The sequence below is a fragment of the Gossypium arboreum genome, chromosome 12, assembly GCF_025698485.1.
Source record: "Gossypium arboreum isolate Shixiya-1 chromosome 12, ASM2569848v2, whole genome shotgun sequence".
Lineage (NCBI taxonomy): Eukaryota > Viridiplantae > Streptophyta > Magnoliopsida > Malvales > Malvaceae > Gossypium > Gossypium arboreum.
This window is the reverse complement of record NC_069081.1, coordinates 1,515,353-1,537,895: the sequence shown is the minus strand read 5'-3', so window position 1 is coordinate 1,537,895 and position 22,543 is coordinate 1,515,353. Positions and strand designations below refer to the sequence as shown.

General features: G+C 33.4%; 3 protein-coding genes across 10 annotated transcripts; all 3 read right to left on the bottom strand.

Moving 5' to 3' along the window:
• Positions 1-185: 185 nt before the first annotated feature.
• Positions 186-2,294, bottom strand: LOC108479249 (ferredoxin-thioredoxin reductase, variable chain-like). Its single transcript, XM_017781726.2, has one exon. The coding sequence runs from the start codon at positions 933-935 to the stop codon at positions 444-446; it is 492 nt and encodes a 163-aa protein (XP_017637215.1). The 5' UTR covers positions 936-2,294; the 3' UTR covers positions 186-443.
• LOC108479248 (sphingoid long-chain bases kinase 1-like) lies at positions 2,018-8,905 on the bottom strand. 2 transcript variants are annotated; one of them, XM_017781725.2, is made up of 9 exons: positions 8,704-8,905; positions 7,840-8,564; positions 7,368-7,739; positions 6,292-6,385; positions 6,145-6,182; positions 4,902-5,048; positions 4,474-4,573; positions 2,764-3,701; positions 2,018-2,461 (listed from the first exon to the last, which is right to left on the bottom strand). In XM_017781725.2, the coding sequence occupies exons 2-9, from the start codon at positions 8,305-8,307 to the stop codon at positions 2,312-2,314; spliced, it is 2,307 nt and encodes a 768-aa protein (XP_017637214.1). In that variant the 5' UTR covers positions 8,308-8,564; positions 8,704-8,905; the 3' UTR covers positions 2,018-2,311. The 2 variants fall into 2 exon arrangements, with proteins under 2 accessions (XP_017637214.1, XP_052879414.1); XM_053023454.1 differs by having other exon boundaries at positions 7,840-8,323.
• A 6,863-nt stretch (positions 8,906-15,768) lies between these two features.
• On the bottom strand, positions 15,769-20,195 carry LOC108479595 (WD repeat-containing protein 26 homolog). Of its 7 annotated transcripts, none has more exons than XM_017782297.2 (6): positions 19,887-20,195; positions 19,321-19,384; positions 18,327-19,145; positions 17,803-17,904; positions 16,590-17,219; positions 15,769-16,215 (listed from the first exon to the last, which is right to left on the bottom strand). In XM_017782297.2, the coding sequence occupies exons 3-6, from the start codon at positions 19,119-19,121 to the stop codon at positions 16,000-16,002; spliced, it is 1,743 nt and encodes a 580-aa protein (XP_017637786.1). In that variant the 5' UTR covers positions 19,122-19,145; positions 19,321-19,384; positions 19,887-20,195; the 3' UTR covers positions 15,769-15,999. The 7 variants fall into 7 exon arrangements, with proteins under 7 accessions (XP_017637786.1, XP_017637791.1, XP_017637788.1 ...); XM_017782302.2 differs by having other exon boundaries at positions 19,343-19,384; XM_017782299.2 differs by lacking the exon at positions 19,887-20,195 and adding an exon at positions 19,778-19,861.
• Between the last annotated feature and the right edge of the window lie 2,348 nt (positions 20,196-22,543).

The window sequence follows — 22,543 nt, the reverse complement described above, 5'->3', positions numbered from 1 at the left end:
ATCACACAAAGGAGAAAACATCTAATAGTTGTTAATCTTACCGTATCATTACAAGAATAAATTCTACCAATAGGTATGATACCGGTCGTAGTACATCTAATACATTATACATAATAGTTGGAAGATAGAGAATCAAGTACAAGTCATATACATAAGTAAGCAGTAAAATGAAGGTAACCCTCGGATATAAGAACTTCAATTCTATTTAAGGTAACTCTAGATATAAGAAGTTCAAATCTATTTAAGGTATAGGAACTTCGATTCTACAAAGTAACGAACAGAAAACAAAAACAAAGAAATCAGATTCCCAGGTAGAACTGAACGGTAAAGGTAAAATATATACAACAATGAGCAGTTATTGGCTTTTGGTTATAAGAAAGAAAGCAAAAAGACGCTTAAAAAAAGAGTAATTTTGCCTGGCGTACGGAGAAGAACCGACATTTCTAATCAAGGAATTCCAATTCCTCCTCTTTAAGATGGACGAAGAACTTGACAGGTCCTCGGCCTTCAATTTCCTTAAGAAACTCCACCTTGTAAGGAAGATTAGCTGAAATCGGTTTCCCTTTCCAGATTCCGACGTACTGCTTAATCACTCCTTCCATACCGATCAGATCCAACTCCGGCTCGCGAACGACGTGATACACTTTGAGCGGTACCTTCACCTTAACCTTGGCCCCTACTTTAGCTTCCTCGTCGGCTTCGGCGGACCCCGAAGCCGACGCGTTTTTCTCGTCCTTGTCGAGGGAAGCGGTGGAGACAGCTTGGCAAGAAACGATCCTCCGCGCCCCGGCAGACACAATGACGGCGGTTAAAGGGGAAGGAAACGACGCTGGTTTCAGAGTCATGAAGGTCGTTTTGATAACCGGAGAAGGCTTTGCATTATGACGAGTGATGAAATAAGAAGCAGACGTTGCCGAAGAGAGAGCCAACGTCATAATCTCTATTCTTCTTTCAACAACGTCTTCTACGTCTTCTCCTTTCCCTCGCTTTGGCTTTGGGTTTTCTACGTCAGGTATGCTTGCTGTCGGAAAAGAACTTTCTAAATCGAAACTATCGAAGCGCAGGTGGAGGAGGGAGCGTGGAGTCTTTTATTACCAATCGTTACTTACTATTGTTATCTTTGGGATGTGGCGGACCTTCAACGTCCTGTATTTTGTTCTTCAATTTCGATTTCTTCGGATTTTTATATTTTTCATTATTAAAAAATATTGAAAAAGTACTTCTCAAATCCAAATCTTAAATCAAATCATTTCACTATTATTTGCAATAGAATTGTGCCTTTTAAAACCCGATTATGTTTTTTTAAGAAAACAACTAAGAATAGATTAAATTTCTAATCCGGAGTTAAATAATTAATAAGCTTGCAATTTTAGATATTTGTAACCCGACCAGAAACACTTGTACTGAAAAGAATAAATCTGACGATCAAATGGTGTAACGAGAGTCTAGATATCATCATCAGTGCCATTCCATTGCTTGCGACAGAAATTGACCGGACTGGTGACGAGGGGATGAGGAATGAGAGGTGGGAAACGCAAACCCCCACACTCTACAACAATAATTAATTTATGGATAACCTACGAAACCCATGCCAACCTAACCTTTTCCCATCCATCAACACAATCAGCCATGCATCACCGAACAGCGACTCCAAGTTCCAACTACTGCCACATTCAAATATCTACTCCACCAAACCAATCCCACGCTCTCCAACAAGAATCCTCCCCAACTGAACTAACAATACTAACACAAGGGATCTAAGCAATAAACAAACAACTCAAAAACTAAAGCTTAAAATTGATCCAAATTCCAAATGCCTGTATCAAAATAATCCATACATATACGCACCATTTTTAAAACCAACTTACATAGGCGATTTGCCCTGCCATGGCTTGGAAGCTTCCCTCAAATATGATATACTTAGCACTGATTAAACTAAGGACATAGAAAGGAATGAGATATCAGAGGAAAAGCTCTAATGATGATGGTGTAAAGAAATTTAAAAGATAAACAAAGATGGGTAAATGTTTAATACATTTAGAAGCTCACAGTCACACAGAATCTAACGGGAGGAAAGTGTATTTACTGTAAGAGTAAGAACATAATAAACAAGCAACAGATACATAAACCCAACAAAAATTTACAGGGATCCTCACTGTATGTATGTAATGGCACAAATGGGGAGGGATTAACATGAAAAATATATCACAAGACATTGTTTTTGTATAAGGACACTCACGAGAGGAGAAGGGAGCACCGGCATCCAAGATATTGGCAAAAAGAAATTTTCAAAAAACACATCTCTTAATCATTATACATGACGGTCAGGGAAGCGACCAATTAGTCTGCACTGTTCTGGAAGCAAAGATGATGCCACTTGTCCATTGAGGGGGAAAAACTCACCATCAATACCACAACCATTATGCGTGTGTTTCCCAGCCTTAATCTTAACTGATTTCACCTGTATTTCAATGGAAGTTAAATCATGAGTTGATATTTATGCATACCGGACCCAGTTAACAGATATACCATAAGAATCAGCAAAACACCCATCGTACATCCCAAAACAAATTGAAGAGGATGGGGCAACTATTCTTATGCGAAAAACAGTGCACAAACTACAACAAGCATGTTCAAACCAGCCATAACTCTGCCTTGACAATTTTACAAAAAACTTTGGATGGGATTTATGGGCTCGACGACAATGTTTCTATATTTGAAATATGAAGTTTTTTATTGACTAAAGGAAACTGATGCCTTTACCTTGACATATTCAACATATGGCAGTGAAAGGTGTTTACCCATCTGTAGCAGCAAGAAAAATCTCATCAACCTCAACCGCCCACTCCCATGAACTAAGAGCATATCCATGGTATTGTCATCATGTTCAGCTCTTGGAGCAACCACCTGAGAACTTTGCACGGTTCTGCATGCATGGTTGCACACAATGATGCCAAGAAATGGCCCCTTGGTCAATACCCATTTATCTTCAAGTCTTGGGACAACTTCCTTATTTATTCCTGAATCAACATCATCTGATGGCCCTGGTAACTCGATTGGATTTTCCACATCCCAATTAGCCTCAGTGTCCCACTTTGGTTCAGCATCCCAAATTGGACCAGGATCGGACAATGTTGACGATATATCCTCTCTATCATTTGTTGCAGCATTACCCCAAGAACATCTCGAAGGATCATGTGCTGCAGTCAATCCACTCCATCCTTTATCTGTCCTTGATTTTGATCTGGTCCGTGGCCAGTTTAGAGTCGATGAGAGTGGTAACTGAGGATGAATAACTTCAGGCTCAGCTGTTACATTGCTTCTGCTAGATGACAGCCGTTTAGTCTTAGGATCAAGGCCTCGTACATATTCAGATGGTTCAGTGCTGGCATGCATATTACTAGAAGTGTCCATCTCGCCTCCAGACATTCGGCTAGGAGTCATTATTGAATCAATACTAGATAAACTCGAGGCTCTAGGAATGCCATCTATGTATGACCTCCTTATAACGTCTGTGTACAGGTCAGACATGTCAACTACTTCCCGATCAGCAGAGGTTTTACCTTCTCGATCCTCTTTCTCTGCAGGAAGATACTCCACTTCATAGTTGTATGTTGGCAAACACAAAAACTTGAAGAACCCAGCAACAAAATATCGTAGAGGACCAAATCGTTTCTGATATTTCTCAGAAAGCTTTAAGACTGCAAGCCAGAAAAAAAGATACAAACATACAATTACAATTTCCTCACTAGGAACCCATAAAAGATGGGGAAATTATTTTATGCACTCATCAGTGTATATGCTAATAAAAGATTTCACTCAATCATTCTATACATAGAAAAGCATGCATGTGTTCATCAAGTCTAATTTGCCTTCATTGTTGTTAATAATAAAGATCAAAGCCAAAAGTTACTAGAATGCAAATTCAAAGTAAAAAAGAACCATCTGACATAAGTAACTAAGAATGAAAATTTTCTAGTTCAGGATTACAGATAATTTTAAAGGAGTGCAAGGTGCTCAACCTTAAATGGGCAAATTGAAGCCAAAATATTCAAAAAAAATCTGCAAATGATAACCAAAGGCTAGTCTAGGAGTGAAAAGCATTTTCTTAATGCAGAGAAAATGGAAACAAGTGAAAAGCAAAACCAGTCACCTTCTAAAAGCCAATAACAGCTACTAGTTGATGAGTATAACATATGTGAGGCTGAATGCTCAAGTCATTCTAAAAGGATAATCATAGTCTAAGTGTAACTCACTCGAAATGGATGCAACATGGTAAGTATTATTTGGACAACATGCTCACATGGTAATGCCTGTTAGACTGAAGCATCAAAAAAGCAAACATAGGCCATTCAAAAAGGAATAAGAAAAAAAAGGATAGTTAAAAGAAGACAACAGAGGTCGATGGAATATAGAAACCAACAGACTTCTATCGCATCAGCCAGGGTGGATCATCATGTCACCAGTACATACCATCACTGACAAATCCATAATAGGAAACCGTCATTCCAAAGTGAATAATACCAGTCTGAATCCACTCAACAGCGAAAACATCTGTAGCTGTAAGACCTCCCTGAAACATAAAAGGGAGAACCACAATTGTAAGCAACAAAATGATTACCGGGAATTTAATGTTTCTATAACAAGAAACATGTAGTATTCTTAACTCTTTTCCTTATTTCGCTGGTTATTAAAGAGAGAAGTTTCCACAAACAGAAACACAACAGCATGACATATTTCTCCCAAACTTTGCATAGCAACATGTTAGGGTCATTAAGGTGTTGTTAAACAATTTCAGACCCATGTTTCAAAAAGGTTTTGAAAATCAATCAGTAAAAGGGAGAAACAGAATAACCAGCAAGTAAAGCAAATCCCATCTTGAATTTCCTAAGCAGCTTTACCTTCACAATAGAAATCGCAGCAGAGACAGGATCTCTAACTCCAAGAACAGTCCAAACCAGTGAATTATCCGACCCTGCTGGTATAATTCCAATGGGTATAGAAATTCCTTCTTTCTGATTGTCTCTACTAAGCAGACCATTTAGAACCTACAAATATGAAATATATCAGGATGACATAACTAGTTAATAATGAAACTGAAATATCAGCAGAATGCCTAAAAGACCACAACCCCATCCAAAGGACTATATTTTCTATTACAATGCATTTGAAAAAGCATCGAGTCCCTATTCAGTACTGTGAAATCCTCACACCAGTCCCCCCTAGAATGAAAAAGGAAAATCTGATGGTTTATGTACTAATAACAACGAATAATCACAGGGCTTATTCAGAATCCTATATAATAAGTAAGTCTCAACTAAATAAATGGACAAAACTTTAGTGTAGGAAAGAAAAAAGAACCGTGGGTGACAATGAAAAAGGATATAATAGAATCCAATGTAGCCAATCCCTGTTGCTGGAATAAGGATAGCTAACTAACAATTTCAGAGGCTGTTTGCTATTAAGGAGTAATACATTTCTAAATTTAGGTTGATGAAATCTCAAGATAGACAATTTTGTATCATGTTGAGTGATTAGGAAAAACTTCATTCGATACAGATATTCAGATACAGCCTCAATCGAGAAGAAGTCCTCTCTACATTCAGAGGACAAGTGGTCATACTAGACAAGACCGTTAAGAATATTAATTTGAAAACCAAAGATGATTTATGTTACAAATTCAGAAACCATTCTATAAGATGCATGCATAGAAAACTGCATGGTATTCTTACCTTTATAAGGTCAAATTCATTATAAGCCCATGTTTATTTTGACTCCAAATCTTTAATACCATAAATAAGCAGGGGGAATATACTAGCGTAATGAGTAAACAGCGACCACAATGTACTTACAGAAACATAGTTATTAGTCATTGCCTAAAACTATGTTCCATAAATAGATGGTCATTAGAGGTAAGTCCCTCAAAAAATTGATCCAGGAATCACACAATGACACAACAGAATACCAGTTACCTTATAAGGTTTTTGAGTTATTTCACTCATCAATTTAACCAAACAATACTAATGGTGTTGAAATGGGTTTATAAATAAATAGAGCAAATGAAGCGAAATGTTCTCTAGAAAAAGAGAAAACAAATAAATAAAAACAAATATGAAATTCTTGAATAAAGTTGAAAGAACTAACCTCGTTGATAATGCCATCACCACCAACGCATATTATTCCTGAAAGGAAGTAGAATTATTTAAATTCGTGCTAATGGAGATGATGAGGGCAATCTTTAAAAATATAAGCAAAGCTAGAATAACGAAATAAATGATCAAGTATTACTACCATCAGGACATGTGCTGATATCAACTGTAGATGCCAGCTTCTTGGCATGGCCTGCAGATGTTGTTTTGACTACCTCCAATTTAAACCCTGCAAGCTGCCACAGTTTGCATACAATGTCAAACTCTATAAAGCCCAAACTCCAAAACAGCTTTTTCTTGACAATAATATATATATATACGACAAGGGAGGGAAAGCAGTGATCTTACAACAAACGAATGAAGCAATATGTTACAGAAAAATGAAGATTAAGCATGTGACAAAACAAAATATCATTATCCAAAAAAAGTACCATATGATCGATCAACATTAAAGACTAAAGAAATCAGTAAATTATGCATTATTTTTGTACACGACATATGATGCCTTTCTATATTTTACTTCAATTATATCCATCCTTATAAGGAAATTCTATCAATCAAAGTCTGCCAAACATATGTCGTAGAATTGAAAGGTCCAATCACATGCAATGCCAAATATCCGAGTATCTACGATACTAGGGAGAAAATAACAGAGGAAAGATAAAACATACTTCAATATTTATCAAGACTTGGTCAAAGGCTATACATAGCTAAATAGTTTTGTTCCAGATTTTCATTTTGACTATGATGTCATAGTAAAATATTCAACCTTCTATAACTGTCGCAAAGATTCCTACGGCATCTTCAGTTCAAAAATTCTATTTTATCCAACCACTCTTTCCCCCTGCAAATATTTCCCAACAGAAAAATCAAGGCATTCATACTTAAAGCAGTTATGCAGAAATGCTCCAACTAAGATCATAAAGAACAATTTGACCAAGGAACTCCAAGATTTAGATGCATCCAAGTAAGGTAATCTAGCAATCTGAATATCTGATTCCCAAAGCATCAAGTTCATGTAAGAGAAAAAACACACTAAGGATTTTATTTACTTATAGGTTGATATGGTAGAGAGGAAGAGAACTACAAAGTAACAACCAACAACAGTAATTATGATCAATGACAACCAATTCCAATGTATTAAAACTATAAATTATGTTGAAAGTAACAGTAATAGAATCTATACAAATCTGTAAAGATAGAAGACAAGGGGCATACCTTAAATATTGGTTCGACAATTCCATGGAAAACTTTACTAGAACGACCCCGACCTGACCTTGGATTCAATATGACGAGCATTTTTGGTGGATTCCTGCACCTGAAGACGAGCTCGGGAGGAGCATCTATTGGAAACAATTCAGAAGAAGCTTGCTTCTTTGAAGAAACTAAAGGGTGAGGCAAACAATTGATGAAACATTGCTGGTCTGCAAACCCACCAACCCATTGAACAGCTTCTTCCACACTAGAAGCCAAGAAACGAAAATCCTTTCGACTTCTCTTTGGTTTAATAAAGCATGAAAGGCCATAAGAACCCTTTTTTAGAGGGTATGAATGCACAGTGAAATGTCTAACACCGACATTGTAAGATACCTATAAAAAAAAAACTGAATAGACTGATTGCAAACCCAAAAAGCCCAAAAATAAATACTTAATTCATTGCAAGGGTCTATTTCAGAGATTAAATGTTTACCGAGATAACATCATCAAGAGACAAGACATGCGAACCCCAAACCAACGCCTTGCTAGTGAGTTTAGCAGCAACAGATTCTTGTTTGGCAATATCGGTAGAAGAATTCTGCTCTACATCGGCGGGATTAGCAATATTTGGGGTATTCTTTCTCTTATCCAAAATGAGCTTCCCTGTGTAAACCACATACCCAAGTAAATCAGACTTTTCATCCCCTCCGATGTCGATTCGATGCTCTTCCCCCTTAGATTTATCAGTCTGATCATCCGTGACAGGGGCTTCGCTGCGTTTGGAGGAAGCCTTGAGCTTCTTAGTACGTTTCTCTGGGAACACAATTGGGGAAGAGTGGGTTGCTATTTGGGAGCACAAGCTCAGCCGCCTCACCGACTGCTGAGAAGGCGGCGGAGGCGGCGACGACACTCTCACTGAAGGACTATTACTACTTCTCGACAGACTCCCACTCTTCTGCATATCCGTTCACGCGCTTCTGCTCCGTAATTGTAACCACCAAATTTCACAACCACGGAGAATAAAAAACAGATGGAGACATACAACAGAAAAAAGGAAATCTTTGTTTGTATTTTTGTTTTTTCTTAATTTTATTTTTTCCTTTCTTATAATCACACGCCAGCTGTAGTAGAAGACCTGGAGATTATGATGACGGTGGGAACTCGAAAGCCGCGAATTGCGATCAGAGGTCCCCCACAGCGCGAATCGTAGGATTAAATCTGGCAGATCAGCTCACGATTTTCAAATTTTACTTCTTTTTTTCTTTTTAATATAGCTTTAATTTAAATTGTGAAAAAATATTATGAAATTATTTCGAGAGTCGACATGGTTTAAAAGAAATGAAAATTGAAACCTCACCTTAAAAGGAAGAATACGGAGGTTAATGCGGCGGATTGAGCGGCTGCCGGAATGAATTGAGTTCAGATAAGCGGATTCGTTGATTGAAACCTAAGGCGATGACGGTCCCTTCCTTTTTCAGTCTCATTTTCATGTCTATAATATATGAGCCTACCTTTTTCTTAAATAAAATTAAAATATTATTTTACTCAACCACTTTTTATTCCACTATTTTTTTAAATATTATTATCTTTTATAAATATATATATATATAATATTAAAAGGAAAATTAAAGAAGGAAAAAAAAAAATCGTTTTGCGAGTCTTCCCTGCGCACTGGCAGCCATTGACTTTCTTTTTTGTTTTTTTTTTAAATTATTCTAACATGTTTTTTTTTTTAAATGACCGTATTAAGCGATTATATTAGATAAAATTCTAATCAAGAGTAAATAGACATATTGTGATCTCTTTCTAACAAGTTCATGACCGAAATTAGTGGGGATCTAAATAAACGTATCAAAGAGTTATCTGTATCGGCAAGGACGAAGCTAGAGTAAACTTTTAGGGGGGCCAAATGAAATTTTAATTTTTTTACAGTCTATATCTTTATAATTTTTAAAAGATTAAATCAAATTTTTATAATTTTAGGGGGCTAAAGTATAATTTTACTTTTTCTAATTTAAATTTTTTAAAAAATTTCAATGGCCGAAATATAAATTTTCCATTTTAGGGGACCAGGGCCCTTGCCAACCTGCATTTATCCTCTTTTGTGTATCAACATATTTAGTCATGTGATCAATAACACCATTAAAAATTCTCGAGATATGTTAGATACGAATCTCCTGCTTCCAATAAAAAATTTGATATAACAGTCGCAGATCCACTAAATTATTCAAAATGTTTCATAACTTATATACCATCAAAGACTTAAAATTAATACATTTTAATAATTTTTATGTAAAATTTAATTCATATAATATAAATATTATAATAACGTTATTTTAAAATATAATTAATATGAAATAATAGGACGTTCCAATACTATTTAGAGTTTAATATGAGGAGAAATAGAAGTAATGTAGATTCTTTTCTAGATTCCAAATTATATTATTAGATTTTTTGTGATTCTTGATATTTATTTAATGTAATAAAAATATTTATTTTTACATTATCAATAAAATAAAAGAAAAACTCACAAGGTTGACATTTTCTTTAAAGTGTTTTGTTAATAAATTATAAGAAATTAGAAACATTTATTAAAAAAATTAGATAATGATTAAATTAAGGAATAAAAGGTTAGAGATAAGCATCAGCATTCCTTTAGATTTATACATGGTAATCAAAGGATAAATTTCATGATTCTTTGAATTAAATTTATACCCAAAAGGAAAAAGTTGGTTAAACAACCACCTCTTCCCAAAAATCATTTTAATTTTAAATTATTTTAGATTAAGTTTATATTATATTATTTAAGTTGTTGATTAAATGTTAATTATTAACCCAATTAAAAAATATTAAATGCTTTTCAATTTAACAAATTTATTCATTTCACACTTTTATATAATTTTTATAAATATATGTTTTACATGATTTTTTCATTCAGTATCGTGAATATGTTTATGAAGGAATAAACTATTCTTTTCTTCTTTAAATTTCGTTGATGAGAGATATTAATATTGTATGAATTATTTGCACTGTACTCACTTTTATCAACTCGAGAGAAAATATAGAATGAACATGGATAATAATTTCATACTAATCCAAATTTGTCCATATACTCCCATTTTTAATAAAATTCTAGCTAGAAGCAAACAAATAGTATAGTGGACCTCCCTATGGAGATCCGGTAACCACGTATGTAAGGGTATAATCATTGATTTAACAACAAAAACAAAAAGAAATCCAATATAGAATATTAGTTCCAATGCAACAAGATAGAGTTGATTAGCTAATGTTTCAAAATTCATTGTTGGTTCATTAGAACTGTATAAACCAAGACCTGAAACTCCCATTAATAGAAAAATGAAACCCCTACAATGTACAAAATAAAATTTGTAGCTAAGAATAGACGTTTCTTCCAACCCCCCTCCCAACATAGATAGAAGTAAATAAATGAGAATTAATTCGAACTCTCACCTGATGAGAAAAAGTAAAACGTCTCTAGAGAAAAATGATCTTATTTGACCACTGGACATTGCTAGCATCAAGAAATGAAATAATTGTAAATCATGAGCAATTGGCGAAGCCACCAAAGTTGCTAAAGTGGTGATAAATATTGTCAATAAAATGGATCCTATAGAATGTCCATCTATTCCCAATCTTCATCAAAAACAAAAAATATTCATTTATAATCTTCTACCAATTAGATTAATGGTTCCAATCAGTAATGATAACAAAATGTATAGGTTGTTAGAAGAAGTTTGAAAATAAATACAACGGCAAAGCCCAAAAATATTTTTTTGGGGGGCGAAATTAAAATGTATATTTTTACGATAGTAAAAATGCAATTTCATCATTTTAATTATCTATATCTTTATAATTTTAAAGAATTAAATTAATTTTTATCATTTTGAGGGGTCAAAGTGTAATTTTACTATTACTAATTTAAAATTTTATAAATTATAAAGGGTTTAAATTAAAATTTTACCATTTTAGGGGGGCTATGACCCCCTAGATCTCTACTACGCTCCGCTATTGAATACATATACATATTGTATACCACTTAATTAGCTTACTTCCTCTATAAAAAAAAAGTAAAAAACCTGCAAATATTAATAAAACTACAATTATTGTTAACCAAAGAAATAATACCCGTGCTTAGAAAGATTATTTTAGCATCGATTTTTTAGTAGAAAAAATTAGATGATTTCAAAATGTATTCAACTAGGGTTTTTTGGACCGTATCAATAAGCTAAAGTCTTACTTCAAGTTGTTTCATGCGATAAATAACTCAAACGCTCAAGAAATCCTTTGGACAAGCATTTCTGCATCTCTTACAACCAACATAGTCTTTTGTTCTTGGAGCGAAAGCAATTTGGTTAGTTGTACATCCATCTAAAGGTACCATTTCTAGCACAGGTGGGACAGGTTCAGACACATTAAAAACACCCAATACATGTATCATAATTTTTTACTAAATATGACATGAGATCTATAAATTTTTTAGCATCATAATATTTTCAATCTAGTAAACTTGTAAATAAATATATAGTTAAAAACTAGATGAATCAACAATTTACCAGAAATTTTCTAATCAATTTCCTTCGAGATCAACTCATAAGAAAGGAACAAGATACTTTGATTTCTTGCATTTTCAAAAACATGATGTAGATTCCAACATATGTTGCAAAAATCGGTTTAGAAAATAGTGTTTTTAGGTGCAACATAAGTTTTAAATTTTTTTCTTAAATCAACCATTTTAACCAAAATTATACCAGTGCAAGGCACTGTTAGGAATCATGATGGTCTAGTCATGGCTTCTTTAGTTTACAAGAACAAATTTATACCTGATTCTTCTGCCACCCAATTCATGTTAGAATTGGGATTCCAAAACGGCTATTAAGATGCAAATGAAAAGTCTTTATGCATGAATTTTGCAAAGTGTTAATTCAACCATGCACGTAGAGATTAGAACACAAGAAAGGGTTTTAGCAACAAATGTAGCATTTATGGGGTAGAGGAGGTGCCATTCATGAAAGCAAATCACTGGTGGATTGATCTGTCTGAATCGCCTTTATAGGAACACCTTTATTTTTTTCTTCTTCTTCTTTTTGCCATTCTTCGGGTATCCATTCCATGCATGTAATTTCCTCGTATTTCTTTCAATGATGCAAGGCTTTCGGTGGGAAGAGTTTGAGGTTTCATCCACAAGTCTTGCTAGTTCTCTTTGGTTTTGCAGTTTTAATTTTACCCTCTCTTTTTTTTTTTTTGTTTTTTTTGTGGTGTTGGGAATGGCCAAAGTAGGCGGCTATTGCTTTTTCCAAGTATTTCTTTTCTCTTTTTTAATGAATACCAACCTTCTTACACTAAAAAAGAAAAAGAACAAAACAAAGAAACAAGATAATGAGAGACCAAAATACATACAACAAACCATGATCTCACCCTCTTAAGTCATGTTCAACCACTACCCAAAATCACTTCCCATCATGAATTGGAAAACCAAATCCGATGTCGAAAAGCTCCTACTACTATAACTACCCTCTAATGCATTCACATGGTATTTTTCACGCAAAAGAAAAAAAAGCATCAACCATCATCAGATCAATAACCTTTGAGGTGGTTTAGGCCTGAAACACAAGCTCACAATCAACCAAGGAGCTTTGGTCGTGCTCAATGAGGCCCTTGCTCTTGTTCCTTCTCAAGTTCCTTGTTCTTGAATTGACCGAGAAGGAGCTTTGGTCTTGCTATATGAAAACAAATGTTTTCAACTTTAATGATTCGTTTAGTTTTTTACATATTTTTTAATATATGACTTAGTAATAAGGGAATTTAATTGATACTATTTAGTTACATGGCAATGGCGTATTTAGGGGTTGGTAACGGCCCCATCCCCTTAAGACGGAAAATTATTCATTTAAGTTCTTTAGAATTTTTAAAATTTTAAATTAGTAAAAAAAAATTATATTTTATCCTAAAAAAATAATAAAAATTTGATTTAATCCATTTGAAAATTATGAAAATATAAATTATTTAAATGGTGAAATTACATTTTTACTATCGTAAAAATTACAATTTAATTTCAGCTCTTCGTAACAAAACTTTTTGACTTCGCCCTTGTCTCATGGCTTATTTTTGGCAAAGAGGGGACAAGTTTTTTACTTATTTTGAAGAGGTATTGTTTTTACAAGAGTTTTACTCGGCTTTTTAATTTCAACTTTAAATTTGTATTCGTTATTCTTTATTTTATATCTAACTATTGTAATACATATGTAATAAATAAATTTTTTCTCATATTATTACACTCGAACCAAATGAAGCATATGAATTCACATGAATAAATCCTAGTTCAAACACACGAAACACAAAATTATTCTTTTATTAATAGTTTTTCAAATATTTAACCTAATACTCTAATTTAAATCCATATAAATGTAAATTTTATTTTATTTTACTTCTATTTTTAATATATAAAATAAATACCAAACATATTTTTATGTTTTCACTATAAAACAAATATTTATTTCTATTTAATAAATATGCTTTTCAAAATTTTAAAATAAAAATATGTTACAAAAATAAAAATAAAAATACTTACCAAATGAAGGCAAAAGAGTTAAAAACATAAGGATAAGTCCATAATCTTAGAGAAAATATCAAAAAATAACATAATACTAACCAAATTGAGTAAAATTGTAAAATAGATATTTAAATTTTGTAAAATTGGTAAAAAGGGCAAAAACTCATGCAAAGGAGATTAATTATTTGTAAAAATACTATGGAGGTTCCTGTTTTAAAAGTTGACAAATGTTTGCTTAGGTTGTTGAAGTTTATCTTAAATGTGTTTTTTAAATAATTACTAAAAAATATTTATTTTTAGGGTTTTTTTTTTAAAATAGATATTACCATGTTAGCATGAGATACACGTATCATGCCATGTGTCACTACATAATTGTTTTGCCATTCATATCAGCTCTTAAAAATAGAAATAAATTAATTTTTTAATAGAAGAATTAATTTGTTATTTAATCTAACATAAATTATACTCCGATTTTTAGTACAGTACCTCGAGAGTACTTTTACCATTAAACCATTAGAAATCAATAAACCACTAGTATCATGTGAAAGTAGCCCACAAACTTGAGGTGGCTGATCAAATCTCTGTAAGACTCCATTAGGATCATATTCAAGTGTCGACATAAAATAAGGAACTTTATTAGCTTACAACCCCCTGATGTTCTCTAACAAAAGCTGAAAGAGGCATCCCGCTTGTACTTCTGCCATCCACATGATGTTCCTCACCCAATTGAAAGCATTTCGTAATAACGTCCACACAGCTGAAATTCTGGTTCTTGAAAAGGAATGCATTCCTTTGTTCCCATAATATGCTCCACCTAAGATTCCAGACAACGATCCCAACTCAGTCTTGCCATTTACCCATCATCCAATTACACAAATTTGATGAACTGAGACTAGAATTCTAGATTTCCAGACCAACGTATGTAGGCAGGCAGCTTTTGGTCGCTAATCCTCACACCACTACTGCCCATAGTTAATACACTCCTGAACGGGCTTAAACATGATATTAATACATTTTATATTTGTTAAAGTTTAGTTTAGCATAAAATATGAATCTAAATTAGCTCATATTTGTAAATTGTTAACTCATGCTCATTTAGACCTGTTCATATTATTTTAACTTAGTATTTAACAATTTTATATATTTTTTATTTATTAAAAATTTTTATATAGTTATCGTAACATTTTTTAATATTTATATTCTAATAGTATTATATATTTCGGATAAATTTATTTTGTGTTATAAATTACATAATATATAAAAATAATATAATATAAAATATTACAACCATTAAAAAACGAGTTAGGCTGACTTGTGTCTCGACCCATAGTTTAAATGGGCTTAATTCATTTCGCTACTTGATGCTCTCTGTTAAATTCTAATTGATTTATTATCCATATTTCAATTCAGTTCTAAACAAAATCCAACTGTTTTTCGAACGAGAATAAATCTAAGTGACTGAAGTAATTTGTTTAAAATTGATTTTAACTAATAAATTGTTTTTAAATAAGCCTATCCGAGTAATAAATCCAAACTAGAGAAATTTTGTAGTGTCACGTCACGTAAATCAGCAAGCGTGTCGAAATTGAAGTCACTGACGAGCCACTTAGAAGAGGCGGTGTTGTTAAGCAAGTAAAGGGCAAAGCTACAGCAGATTCTCCATTTTTGGTATGCTATGAATGTGGAAACTTTGACGCAGTGAAATTAATGGCGACAAAACCCTTAAACCTGGAGGATACCATACTATGGTCATTGCCTTCGGACAGAACATATTGCCGGCAAGGCAATTCCGATAGAGAATGTTGCTAGAAAGGCCAAGCTGAGAAGAGACTGGTGCTAGAAAGACCGATCTGATAAAGATAAAACTATAATGGATATATAATATTTGAATACTAGCAATACAATAACCCACGTCAGGAAGGAAGACAGTGAAGAAAAGAAATGGGTATCAAGCTGAAAGTGTCATATCAGAATAGCATTTGGCCTTTTTCCTGCTTTAGGATGTCAAAGAACAGAAACAAATAATTGCATAATTTACACCGATTTGAGAGGAATCATTTGATAGACTATAAATTGTTTCATTTAGCTCCTTCCATTGCACTGGTGGTTGCTACCATTGCTCTGCTCTCCACCTTTCAGGTTAAAGCGATCTAACCCCCAAATCCGGATTGTTCCGTCATCACTAGCTGAAGCTAGCATGTGAAGGTTTCCTGGATTCCAGCTCACACAGTTCACTGCTCCAGAATGTCCAGGCAATGCCAGTAGTAGCTCACCTGAGCATCTGTGCCATATATACACCTGCAACAAGAAACGATACACTGCTTCATTGTCTACAAAAAGCTGTCTTCTTGATAACTGTGTATGTGCACACAACTTCATTAGCGTTACAGCGGTTACATAATAGTTAACGGAACATAACTGTGTATGTGCACGCAACTTAATTAGCGTTACAGCAGTTACATAATAGTTAACAGAACATACTCAGTTGGAAAAAAACATGAACCTAAATGATATACCAGCAGACTCTCTCTTGGACTTACTCTACAAATGCATGTGCAAGAAAATCAACTTTCAAAGCATCAAATGCAACAAATTTTACAGATAGCAACAGTTCAAAAATAGTATCATCTATTATGTTCGCCTAATGCTCCTTTCTAGTCAAAGAGGAGTACCTGTGAATCCTCACTGCCACTGGCAATAAAAGATTGATCGAGTCCACCAAAACAAGATCTAATTACAAATCGGGTACGTTTGTGACCTTTGTATTCTGAAATAAGTTTAGGATCACCTTCTATGCTCCAGAGATGGATTTCTTGGTTCATAAGATTAACCAATAAGAACTTGTTGTCTTTTGATAATGAGAAGGAAGTAATCATATCCACCTCTTCGATCAATCTATCAAATTTTGCTTCCCTGTCGAGCAATAGAATAGCAGATTCTCTGCATACACTAATAATCCTCTTTCCATCATCAGTTATGGCCATATCTGAGATTCTAAGCGTCCTCTGTCCTTTCCAGCACTCCAAATCTCTTCCATCCAAATCCCAGAGACAGATGCTCTTGTCGGTCATCCCCGCAAATATACCTCTACCATCCGGAAACCATCCACAAGAAATCAAACCGACACCAGTTTTTTCATAAACATGGAGGCATTTTCCAGAACTAACATCCCAACGCCTAATAACCTCGTCCTGTCCACAAGTAAGTATTTGACTATCATCTGGGCTCCACGAAACTATTAACACTGGTTTCTGATGACCGCAAAGGGTATGCTTCAATAACACCTGACCATCTTCTTTAACCTAAAAGGTTAAAAATACTAAATTTAGTAAAACAAGATGCTATGGGGTTGCATGGGATGCCAAGTTCAATATAATCATTTTAAAACAATTAGTTTCCTCAAAATATTCTTAAGAAAGTGTAGCTCAATTCAAACCCACTAAAAATCATGGTTACAGGTTGCACAAACTCAGAAACAGCTAGGCCAACAACATTTGATAAAATGACATTAAAAGTTTGCATGCCAATATGCAAAAGAAATAGGAAAATTACTAGTTAATTATTTTTAAGTCCAATAACATGGGAATCATTGAGGTCACACATCACCACTATTAAGCTATTCCCAACTATGTCATCATAGATTATTTATTGTCACTGAATTGTAACAAGTAAACCAATAAGGCAAACTCTACCACATATCATTCAATCTTATCCACATTTTTTCTTTGCCTCATAAGAGTAGCACATTACCACAAAAAAAGAGAACAAATGATCACTAAATGGAAAATCCCACGAATGCGTGCTGTCTTAGCAAGTTAAAGCACTAATACCTTGGAATAGGACAGAAAAAGCCAAAGCAAAGCCAATAATAAATAAAAAGCTTACCTCCCATATAATTGCTGAATGATCTTTAGATGATGAGCCCAAATATTTGCCATTATGTGAGAATTGCACAAACCAAACTTCATTTTTGTGTGCTTCTAGTATCTGATTTCATTTATATAAACATAAAGTTTTAATTATGGGATTCCTTTGTTAGCTCACGAAAACGAAATGCACAGTAAAATTATGAGAAGTTATAATGCATTAGAAAGCAATTACAATTTAAATGAACAAATCTGTTTCTTGATCAAAACTGAGATGAGATTAACAGCAACAATAAGGATACCAAAAGAATAAAAGATGTCCACCGAACATAGCTGAAATCCTAATCAAAGGATGCAGTTTCTCTATGGCATAATACAATGAATCAACACATGACCATTCCCACGTGCTATACCCTTGCTAAAATAAATAACCTGCAGAAAATTACACCCTAAACCCAAAAGAGAAAGTCCAATTTATCATCTTTGACCAGAAAGGACAGCTATAACAAATGCGAAGGCAAATTGAACTGCCATCAAACTAACCTGCAATGTCTGGGAGGGAATCTGATTTTTTCCACACTGGTGATCAGAGTACAAAGAGAGATCACTATCTGAGGTATTATGGAACACGCAAGCCTCTCGTTGAACATCAAGAGCCCTTTCTACTAAATGCTCTAATCGTTTTTCAGGAATCATGATTGCAGCAGGAAGCAACTTCTGTAGTTTTTCTAGAATCTTTGACCCCGACTTTGTACCCTCAGTATCTTGACCAGAAATACCAAGTCTTATGCATTGCGAAGGAGAGATGATACAGGAAGCAAGCTTATGAACACGGTCGAGATTGACATGAAGAGGAACGATCTCATTCCTTAGTGTATCCAATGCAGCAGCAACTTTTTCCATTTTAAGAAGTTCAAGGAACTTCTGTTCCAAAATCAAGAAGGATGCTGACTTCATTATTTCATCTGAGAGACCAATCGTTCGCAATGTGGCCACACTATCATCCCATTTCCCATTGGTCACTTGCCCCATAAATAGATTAACAACCGAAGAATGCAATGGTATTCCCGATTCCTCCTCTAGAAGGGCACCACTTTTGTCATAACCAAGCGAGTACAATGCCCTAGTTATAATTTTAATAAATTCTGCTTTTCTTATAACACCTTGTGAACCAATTGTTTCCCCATCCCCTTGGGAGGTTAGAGGCCTAGCCATCTGATCTCCCAAAGAGCAAGAAACAGATTTTGTGGTTGAATGATCCTCCGGCAAGCCCTTGGATTCTTCCACGGGCCCTTTCACACGTTTCAAGGGTGGTTCACTATCTTCGGCGACTCCCATGAAATGCCTAAACCCATAAATTTCCTACAAAGCAAGCAAACTACTGCCATAAGTCACAAAATCACCGGTAACATGATATAAACAAGATGGCTAACATCAAACATTGACAATAACAACATCATTGCAATCATCTAACAGAAAAAAAGAAAAAGTTTCAAGCAACAATTTCCTAAAGATAGTAAAGTGCACAGAAAATTACTTGTAAGTTTGTAACTAACAACCTCTTATGGCCCTTCACCAGTCAGGATTAAAGGCTCCTTTAACTGAGACATGAAATACCTTAAAAGTTAGTGAATTCGTACTATATAAGTAATCAAAATAATGCAGTTTGAACCATACCAAATTATCTATTTCACAGTAATTTTTACATAACATAAACCAAATTCCCTAATTGCTAAAATGGAGAGTAAAACTAAACTTAAAAACATCAAAACTCACCAACTTCCTAAAACAAGCAGAGAAAAAAAGGGGCAAATTCGATCGAATCACATATTCAACATGAGTAAAATAAAAATGAACTAAAATAACTTTATCAAAAGAGAAAAAAAAATCATTCATAGATAGACGAGCAGATTCAATGATGAAAGAGAACAATCCGGAAAGTGTGAAGATAAAAAGTACACAAAAATACAAAAGCGGCAAGGGAAATTTATTACGCAGCAAAACACATTCCGAGAGAAAGGAAAGGAAACGAAAGGGAGAAGGCAAAGAATCAGTTGGAATAAAGAGAATTGAAGGAAAATTAGAATATGGAAAAGCACCCACCACCGAAAGTTATGGATAGAGACTGCAGCATGGAGAACTGTGACAAAATTGGCGATTTTACTAACAATATTTGATTATTTTCCCTTTTTCTGCTTTCAGTATGCAGATGGGAAAGGACTTATAAAAATTGGTTATTAATATTAAAAATGAATGAAGAAGATAGACACAAGGGCTGGTTTGGGTTTTGGCTAAACTTGTTGCTTTACATTTTAGCTTTCCATTTGATACGGATAATTAAAACTACACGCCATTGTCAATTTCTTTTTATCTTACTGCTACTATCATAATGCATCTATATCTACACCTATATAAAATACTATCCCCAAGAGACACAGCTGTCCTTTTTTCTTTTCTTTTTTTACTCTTTATAAGGTAATGGTCTATTTTCAATTTTGGTCCCTCTATTATGTTCAAATTGGCATCTATATAATGGTCGATTTTCAATTTTGGTATCCTACACTTTATTTAACATAATTTTATTCATTTATAAATTAAAATCAAAACAAATTTAGGTAATCTATATTATTTCAAAATTTTATCTCAAAATTTTGAATAAAATACGCTTGTAACAATTCATCACTGAATAATATATGCAATTATTATATAAATAAATTTAAATTTGATATCTTCGATACTTATTTAAATATATACTCTTAATCTATTTAATTTTAATATTTTCAATCTACTAAGCCTACTATCCCATGCTTGATTGACCCGTCCATGATTGGAGTTTTACTAAAACCATAACATATCTAAGTGTCATAAATTTCACGCAAATTGAGCAATAAAAGGCATAAGTGCCGACTTTAACACCCATGCCTAGCCACATGATATATTCCTACTATCAACTCATCTCATAAAAGCTAAGCTAATATTTATAAGGTAAAAGGTCCAAAATCATTTCTCACATAAATAGGTTTATTCTAGAAATTCGTAAAAGTTGGTAAATTTCATACCAATTAACATCTTCCTATCATGGCATTTTGGGAATAGCAAGGAAAGGTAAGCCAAAAACAAAACAACCCAAATAAGCTATTAGGGATAAAAACAACCATTAATGAAAGAACTTTTATTGACATGTCAAAGAAAGAGTGCCTAACTAGATGCATTTTCTTAGAATTTTCAGAAAACGCTTACAGTTGCACACGCTTTTTTTATATGTCGACAAAAGTTCGTCCAGCCGGACGCGCTTTCACATTCTCTAAAATCAACCTATTTTCTTAAATCTTGAAAAAAACGACCTATTTGACTAATTAACAAAAAAAGACGACATATATGCACAATTTAGCCCAAAATATTCAAATTTTTTTCTTAATTACTAAAATCAAGCAAATTATATTCTTAACTAAATTTCAATAGATTGGATGGGTTAGATAATCCTACTTTTAAATCGCTTTCATTGATGACGATCCAAAAATATTTTCGAACTTCTAATAATTCTATAAAATGCTTCTAAACAAATCTGTATTAGAATTGCAATGGATTCAACTTCTATATTTAGAAGTAAAAGCAATTGAAATTCAATTAAGTATAGACTAACAATGATCAACATAATTATGAAATATTCTATAAATTATTAGAAAAGCATATAAACAATATCGTTAAACCCAAATTGGAAAAGGGTGTAAGATTTTTAGATCCAAAATCTTGTGTAAATTAAAATTTTAAAATTGTATAAAAAATATTTTAAGATTTTTAAATAATATGATTTTCAAAAGTTTAAGAAATATTTGACACGTAATTGGAGTTGGCCATGGTAAAACATAAAATTTAATGGAATAAACGTTGAGTGCGCATAAAAATAACACTTATCATAATTAACACATTATAGTGAATTGCAAATGCAAGTTGTAGTAGTTGTATACAGCTTTAAGTAACATAGTTCCTTCCATATATTACAACATTACAACTCAATATAATAGGTCTTTAAGTAACTATAAAGGTTTTTCCATTTTAAATAATTTTAAAAATTATGTGCACACAATCATAATATACATGAAATACATCTATTTTATTTAAAAAAAATATCATAATTGAGTTCAAAGTGTCAAAACATCATAAAATTTCGTTCATCAATACAACCAAGATCATTTCTATGTACATATTCTTTAAATGTCTTTGGTTGTAAGTCTTTAGTTAACGGATCTGCAATCATAAGATCAGTTCTAATATGCTCTATAGACATTCTTTGTTTTTGAACTTCCTCCTTAACGATAAAATATTTTAGTTCCATATGCTTTGTACCTTTGGAATATTTGTTGTTTTTGGAGAAAAATATTGCTGCGGAATTATCACAGTAATTTTTCAGCAGCTTGGTAATGGTGTTGACTACCCCAAATCATGAAATAAAGTTCCGCAACCATAATTCATGAATAATAGCTTCAAACATGCTACAAACTCTGCTTCCATCGTAAATGATGCAATGACAAATTATTTAACACTTTTCCATGATAAGGCTCATTTAGCAAGTAAAAGTAAATAGCCAAAAGTGGACTTTCTATTGTCAAGACATCCGCGAAAATTTGAATTCGAGTATCCAGTTACTTCTAACTGATTAGATCTCATATACGTGAGCATGTAATTCTTTGTTCTTTGTAGGTACCGTAAAACTTTCTTTGCAACCTTCCAATAATCAATTCTAGGATTACTTTGATATC